Raw genomic sequence first — 8,196 nt, 5'->3', positions numbered from 1 at the left:
GAGAATAAATTCTATAAGGATAGATATTTCATATATTGTTAGTATAATAAGTAAGTACATGGCAGATCCTACAAAGAACATTTACAAGTTGTGAAGTAGATACTCTAATACTTCAAGGAGATAGTGCACATGGGCATTTTCTATAATAAGAATAAAAAATAGAGAAAAGAGATTATAAGATTTATAGATGTTGATTTTAGAAGAGATCTTAATAAGAAAAGATCAACCACAATATATGTATATTTATTTGGTGGTAGACTAGTGAGTTGGAGATTAATGCTACAAGAAACAATAGCTCAATTTAGAACAAAAGCAAAATACATGATTGCTACAAAAGCTACAAAAAAGATTATGTGGTTGAATTGACTTATTTGTAAACTTGAATTAGTTCAAGAAAACAATTAAGTTTTTTGTGGCAATCAAAGTATAATTCATCATGCAAAGAATTAGAAGTTCTATATTAGGACAAAAAATATTGATGTGAGATATTATTATATTAGAAAAATTATTATTAATGATAATATTACTTTATAAAATATTAATATTTAAAAAAATGGTATTGATTTTTTTACAAAACTTGTACTTATTAAGAAGTTCAAATTTTGTTTGAACTTGATCAATGTAGTAAAATGTTAAAGACTCTATCTTATTAGTTTTTTTGAATGACATAATGCAAGTCAAAGTAGAGATTATTGATAGTAGCTTCTATTCTATTAAATGATAATATTCATGCAAAATTTTGGAGTTGATTCCAATTGAAGTTTAAAGGATATAGGAGCTCTTTTGGCTAAGATGGAACGTAGAACCTCGTGCTATACATCACCTACTATAGAAAAATAGCAATGCCAAAATATAAAATGATATTTAGGATATTTGAATTAAGATGCTCAACAAAGTATAATCCTAAAAAAATTTGAAATTAGATGTTTATGAGTAAGGCAGGTTTTACGATGCATGTTTGAGTTTAGTCAAAATATATTATATTCTATATATGGCATTAATAGAGTTGTGACTTAGAAATTTCTTCCAAGAATATAACTTTAGACAAAGCAATCCACATATATATATTGTATTTTTGCACATTTAATTTTTTGTTCTTATTCTTATCATTAAGAATGTATAATTTTCTTTAGGTAATATCTAAGAAATTCATTTATATTACTTGTAAGTTTTTGTAAGGCAAGAGATTTTGTTCTATTAAGCAAGTTATCTTTGAAATAAACATATTTATACAATTCTTCTATTTTTTTAATTCCTATTTTTAAACCTACATAACTTATTTATAATAATTTAAATTTATATATATTTTTTATATCATAAAAAAAAAAAAAATTATCTATGTAAATATATATATTAATATTTATTTTTATTTTTAATATATGGAAATCTAATCAATAGATTGTGATTATTTTTGAAGTGTATAATTATTTAATTGCTTATCTTTTACTTCTTTTATACTAAATCTTTTTTGATTCTTATTAATTGTATTCTTTTCTTTATACCATCTATTAAAAAACTCTAAATTTAGGCCATCTTATAATTTAGATTAAGTAATAAATTTTATCTTACATTTTGGTATTTTTGTTGTAAGGCAATTCTTCTAATTTTATATATAAATACTAAGAATTTTTTTGTAATTGGTTTTATTGTTTGGACTTGCTAAGTGAATATTGTAAGTTATTTACCATTACTTATAAGTCTTTTGCATCTCTCTTCTTTTACAAAAATAAGCCATATCAATTTTAAGCCTCAAATCATTAAAAAAAAGATTTATTTTATTATTTCAATCATTGAAAGAATATTATATTTTATTCAGTTTTTTTATGTTTATATTAAATTAAATTTAATTTTTTTCTAATATAAGTTATATAATATTAAATTTCTACAAAAAAAAAATCTAAATTTAAAATTAGATTAAATTGTGGATAAATTTTTGAATATAAAAAAATTGACTATAATGGGGTATGAATAAGATATTTGTATTATTGATGCATAGATATAGATGGAGCCATGTTTGAAAAGCTTCTAGAAGATAAGATATTAACGTGGATATAAGATTGTCTTTGGCAATTCATCTTCAAACTAATGGACAAATAGAACACATGAATCAAGTGTTGGAGCAGTATTTGAGATATACAATGAACTATCATCAAGATGTTTGAAGAATTCTTTTATCATTAGCAAAGTTTTCTTATAATAATTTGGTACATTCTTCTATTCAATAATTATTATTTTTTACCAATTATGGTTATTATCCATGACTTAATATTTTTGATCTTCTCAAAGTTTAAAATCTTATGGCAAAAGATTTAGCAAATCATTTCTTAGAACTACATACAATAATAAAAGGCACAATTAAAAGAAGCTCAAGAATGAAAAAAAATCAATATAAATGCTTATTCCAAGGAAAAAATTCAATTTTATGTATGTGACAAGGTATGATTATTTTGTCACAATATCAAGACTAATCAACTTTGTAATAAATTAGATTATGTTAAATATAAATCATTTCTTATTTGTGAACATATCACTCTAATTTCTTATTGATTAAACCTACCAAAATCTATGAAAATCTATCTTATATTCAATGTATCTTTGCTTGAGCCATACAAGACAGTGAATTTACAAAGAAGACCAAAAATACCACTGCTTCTTATAGAAGTTGGAAACAACAAAGAATTTGAAGTGGAAGAGGTCTTGGATTTAAAGCAATGCCAAAATAGGTTGAAACATCTTATACATTGGCGTGGATACGATATTAGTAGATGTATATGAAAGCCAAAAAAAAATCTTATCATTGTAGCAAAGAAGGTGGATATTTTTTTATCAACAACATCCATCAAAATCAAAATGAAAAATAAAGCAATTCTTTATTATAAAAGAAACAAGGATTGATAAGATTTGCATTCTATCTTCTATCATAAATTTTGGTTTTTGCTTATTTTTGATATTGATGTTATAGAAAATCAAAAACTAGCAAATTCAATTTATGAAATATTGCTTATAGATTTACCAAACAAGATATTAAGATTATTACAACCTTCTAGATATTGGTATCAATACAAAGATCTTCAAGAACAACATGTTTTTCTTCAAATAGATAGTGATATACGATGTGTTTGATATCATGACCTTGAAAGAGACTTGAGATACTTTGTGATATTACTAGAGATTAAAATAATCCATGATGGTGTTTCAAATGTTAGATTTGAAAGAAGTTATGAAGGCCTCAATAGTGATTAGATATTAAGGTGGTCTTCTAGTTTTGGTATAAAATATTATCAATGATTGAGAGGACATATTAACCACTTTTAAAGAGAGTTAGGATTGAAGTATGTGAGAAATATGATTTGCCGTATCTTGGACTTCTTCAATTTGTGATTCTTATTCCTTGTGAAACTTGTCTTTAGAAAAGAGAGATAATATCATGGACATAATAATTTACCTAGATAAAAAATATTGGATAAAAAATAAATATATATAGATTTGATAATACCTTATAGAGAAGCTTTTCAGAAGCTTTGTAGATATAATTTTGATTTTAGACATGTTTATTATTGATTGGTAAAATAAAAGCTTTGTCAACAAGTTAGCCACATTTGCATAGATTGATAGCTTATATTACAAGTTAATCACATGACATTCATGTAAGAAACTTGTTGTATAAGCTAGATATTTGTTTCATAAGTTGGATGCATGTCGGAGGTCCTATAAGATGCTGCCAATCAGTTGCTAGTTAGATATTATATATGGAGACAAGAGTGAAGTCTTCTTTACTATTTTCAATATCTTTTTTGTTCTAGTTTCAAGAGTCTCTAATCTTCTTATCTTTGGCAATAGCTATTTTAATTCTAATATTATATTTTAAATAAATATTTATTCTTTTCAAGTGATACAAGAAAGTTTCAAGATTCTTCTTATTGTGATTCATGTCCTTGACAATAAATAGGTATGTATATGACACAAAGTTGAATTTGATGTTCAATTTTATATCTTTAAGAATATAAATTAGACTACATGTGAATGGATGTTGTTACATATTAAGCTAATCAACCAAGTTAAGCCATTGCCAAAGTAAGGTCAAAGGACTTTTTAAGATTTTTGAAAGATTTTATGCTTAAAGAATTCTAAAAGACAATTTTTAATATTTTTATTTATTCATTTTAAAAAAATAAATTTCTTTTTTTTCTAAAACTTCTTATATATGCCAAAGAAGAGAGAACTTGATGTTGGAGGTATAAATGGCACAAAAATTTTATAGAAATTTAAATTAAAGTGTATAATTTTATTATTTTTTATATAATTTAGTGTTTTTTTTAAAGATTAAAGAACTTATCTTGTTTTATAAGAAGTGCTTCAAAAATATTTGTTATAAATCCTTTTTGTGATAATATAAAATAATAAGTGCTATTATCACTTATTTCTTATCTTTGTCATGGTTGTAGAAAAAATTGTATATGATTTGAACATAGAATATAAGGTATCTTTGTTACCTTTTTTTTTACATTTAATTACTAACATATCTGTATTTAAGTATTCCTAAAGATTTGAAAATTAGGTTTTATAAACCAAAGTTGAAAAATTTGGATGTTTTTTTAATTGCAAAGAAAAATTTACTTGAGATAGGCTATAATTTCAATAATGGAATCTCAAATTTTTGCATATTTAACACAATCTTTTGCTTATTTTTATTTTTATTCTAATCCCATGTCCCTGGAGTGTTTTTGGAGAGTTGGGTTATCTGTATTGCTCCCAAACTACCACTTTGTTGGAGTCTTGATCCTGTCTTCTTTAAGGGAGTTGCAATCTCCGAAGACCATGTTGAGTATGTCAATCACACATTTACACATATTACTAACTATGTGCATTGAAGTTTATACTTTTCACTGATCAAAATCATGTGCAAGTTGCATAACAAAAGCTGTTTGTTAATATTCACACAACAATGAATTCATTGGTATATGATGAAGAAACCCTTCATAAATGCTTGGAATTTTAAAAGAGAATATAATTAAATGAATATAAATGAAATTACAAAAGCTTATCTATAGTCAATTAATTTTTTGATAAAACAGATAGAAACTCCAATTGTCCAAAGTTAACAAAACATGATCCATAACATAACATTGCTAGGTACTGCACACAATTATGGATTTCTAAGAATGCCTGTGGTGTTAATAACATCTTATAAAAGTACTAGATGTTTAATGCTAAAATTGTCCTATCATAATTCATAATGGAAGTAGCATACTTATATGCAATTTTTGAACTGAACAGCAAATTAGGAGAGAGGCTATCAATGAGACTGTATAATCATGAAATGATGAGTGGCATCAATGAAATTGTAATGGACATACTCAACCAAGCAGCAAGGACTTCCCAGGCTGCAGAAGAGATGCGCAACACTAGGGATTATATGTTCTCTAACAAAGCATTGAATTTCTTACAGAAGAATGTAGACTTGGAGCCCCCCGTGTTCTATGCTCCAACACGGTACAAGAGAATAGAAGCATTGGCAATGGTTGTCAAAGCATGGGAAACTTGTGATCCTAGTCAACCAAGAACAAAACAAGCAGCAGCTGCACCCGGTGCTCTTCCTTCACAAACATGGGGCCTCCCACTGATTCCATGGGCATGGGATGGTTCTTTCTCCAGCATCTCCACCGGTTTTCTTCTTACTTGCCCTTCCATTTCACTCTCCCTTCATGTTTTCTCTCCAGATATTGCAAGCACATGCCATTCTTTCCATTCTGCTTTCCTGCCTTTAAGCATCAGGTGTCCACTCGGCCTTGACGTGTTCATAAAAATGTGAAAGATGGTTCTCATGTCTACCCCATTCTTCCAAAGGATTAACCAATTGTAGTAATATTTGGACATGTTGAAAGCTGAATTCTTCTAAATTTCTTGTGCATATGATCACTTATCTATCCTTGTAGGTATTGAACAAGCTGCTATGAGTGAGAGAATGAGACAACATTTTCAAAGTGAATTACAATCTTTGAAAGAATTGGTCCAAATTCCTCCAGATCACAGTGTGTTATGTCAAGCTGCTATATATAAGATGTTGAAGAGAGCTTCTGATCATACTGGAGATGTGATAACCCAAACTTCCGAAGAAGTTGGCACACGTATGGTTGAAGGGCTGATCCAAAATTACTCCAAGAAGCAGGACCAAGGTCACCCTCACCCAGATGCTCCAGCAATTACCACAACAGCAAAACAGTCTAGAGCTACCAAACCAGAAGTAAGCTCTTCAATTCTAAGCTGCATCATTCATTCAAAAATGATTTGATGGTTTCTTTGTGATTTCAAATCATAGTGCAGTTGGTGTGTTAACTATGTAGAAATCCAGATATTAACGATTATCAAAATTCCTCTTGCAGTCCAAAGAGCTTTTAATCATTAAAACAGTTCCTCTGTACACATATTAGAACATGCTTATTTTTTGACAGTAAAACTTAATATTGATGTTAAGCTTTCTTATTCTTTTATTTTATTCATCAACCATATCTGACACCTTTGTATGAAATTCAGATTGTAAAATGAATTTTTGATTTTCAATGTTTCACTACAACATATTTACTATTTTTTTTTTGAATTTTTAATTAATGTGCAATGTTGTACCGGTTTAAAGTGACTAAAATTACCTTTAAATAACATTAATTAAAATATAAAAATCATTCATTGGGTTATGAGAATCTAAAGCACTAACTAATAGGAACATTAAGAAATAAAACTTATAAAATTGCTGTTTGGAATTTAAATTTAGTCTTGGCATTATGGTATTTACAAAGTTTTGCGGAGGATTTTGTTTGAATTGATCAGTTGCTTCTCACATGCTTTCATTGATTGTTGTTGCCAGAGCATGGGGGTATCTTCAAGACAAATACAATCTGAAAAAGCTTCCTCAGATGCAATCAGTCTTGAATCAAGACAAGACAGACAGGAGATGTTAGAAATGTGCTTCAAATGGCTCCAAATTTGTACTGAAATGCGATTGTACTGGGAAAAAGGCATTGATGATTATGAAGAACAACTTTCAAATGAGCAAAGCCATCTCAAGAAACTAATAAATCAACGCATTTTGGAACTCATTCCATTTGTAGATGAGACATCTTCATGGGATAGGTTTGCATTGGAAAGAGCAAAACAACAATTACTACAAGAAGAATATAATACAAAATAATAAAATATATATATATATATATGTTCATTTAAGTTCAAACAATCACACTATGTTCAAAACCACCACATCAATCCTACATCCTAGAACAAACAAAATATGCTCCAAACTAATGAAATTGAACAAGAAAAAATCCAAGAAAATGGTTCATAACTCAATAAGTGAATATTAACAGCTTGGACAGGGTCAATTGAGCTGAAAAAATAACAGTTGTGATATCATTGATGTAATTGGTATAAACTTTTGTGTTGGTTGGATATGGTTTTGTGCGTCAACAAGGTCTTCTTTGATAAAAATCAGATGTAGTTTTGTAGTTGTTTATAATATTAGGTAGTTGCACAATTGTCCAAGTTGTAGACCTTGATTTCCAATAGGATGGAGCTGCAAGTTTGATATTCCACTTATATGTATAATCCAACCTTTCTTAGGTATATGTAGCACTTAATTGAATTATATATGGTGTTTATTGAATGTGCTATAACTTTGTGTATTCTGAGCATCTAAAACAAATCTATTGTATTTGGACTTTTGATTGGTTGATATAAACAATCAAGAATATCTTTAAGTAGTCAATGGTGTAATACTTGAAGCAAAAAGAATAATATCAACTGCAAAACTGCAATCAAAGCTTATGGCATGCATGATAGTCACCTCTAAATCCTCCCAAATCATGCCTCACAACTAACACTAAAACAACATAAATAATTATCTGAACATTTACCATAAAGATCCAAAATCTATTGGAAACACATAAAACTTGGAGGAGTGGCTGACCTTGGCCAAGGAATCAATGATATTTGTATTAAAATAGATTATCTTAGTCATAGTAAAACAGAAGAATAGATTAGTTTATTAATAATCTATTAATTTTGTAGCTCCTATGTAACAAATACTCATGGGTCTAAGCATCAAAATCTCAATCCGCAAGATCTGTAGTTCTTCTAGAACTTCTACTATCTGAGTGTACATGAGAATGATTGACCTGATAGAAACAGAGAATGTTACTTCAATTA

At 28.0% G+C, this 8,196-nt stretch overlaps 1 protein-coding gene across 1 annotated transcript; it reads left to right on the top strand.

Annotated features, from left to right (window-relative positions):
* The first annotated feature begins 4,189 nt into the window (after positions 1-4,189).
* Positions 4,190-7,440, top strand: LOC149989095 (uncharacterized). Its single transcript, XM_090250872.1, has 6 exons — positions 4,190-4,235; positions 4,446-4,480; positions 4,731-4,825; positions 5,278-5,666; positions 5,937-6,244; positions 6,863-7,440. The coding sequence occupies exons 1-6, from the start codon at positions 4,205-4,207 to the stop codon at positions 7,184-7,186; spliced, it is 1,182 nt and encodes a 393-aa protein (XP_090106998.1). The 5' UTR covers positions 4,190-4,204; the 3' UTR covers positions 7,187-7,440.
* Positions 7,441-8,196: the final 756 nt, after the last annotated feature.

The sequence above is a fragment of the Physcomitrium patens genome, chromosome 6 (genome assembly GCF_059467195.1).
Source record: "Physcomitrium patens ecotype Gransden chromosome 6, ASM5946719v1, whole genome shotgun sequence".
Taxonomy (NCBI): Eukaryota; Viridiplantae; Streptophyta; class Bryopsida; order Funariales; family Funariaceae; genus Physcomitrium; species Physcomitrium patens.
Note: the sequence above shows the minus strand (reverse complement) of the source record. Positions and strands in the feature narration are given on the sequence as shown.

What these genes read in the sequence shown, in the direction of transcription:
- LOC149989095 (XM_090250872.1), top strand. Translation starts at nt 4,205, where the DNA reads ATGCCAAAGAAGAGAGAACTTGATGTTGGAG. An exon ending in ATTTGAACATAGAATATAAG is followed by an intron (nt 4,481 to 4,730) that starts GTATCTTTGTTA and finishes GTGTTTTTGGAG; the next exon opens with AGTTGGGTTATCTGTATTGC. An exon ending in CTAGAGCTACCAAACCAGAA is followed by an intron (nt 6,245 to 6,862) that starts GTAAGCTCTTCA and finishes TGTTGTTGCCAG; the next exon opens with AGCATGGGGGTATCTTCAAG.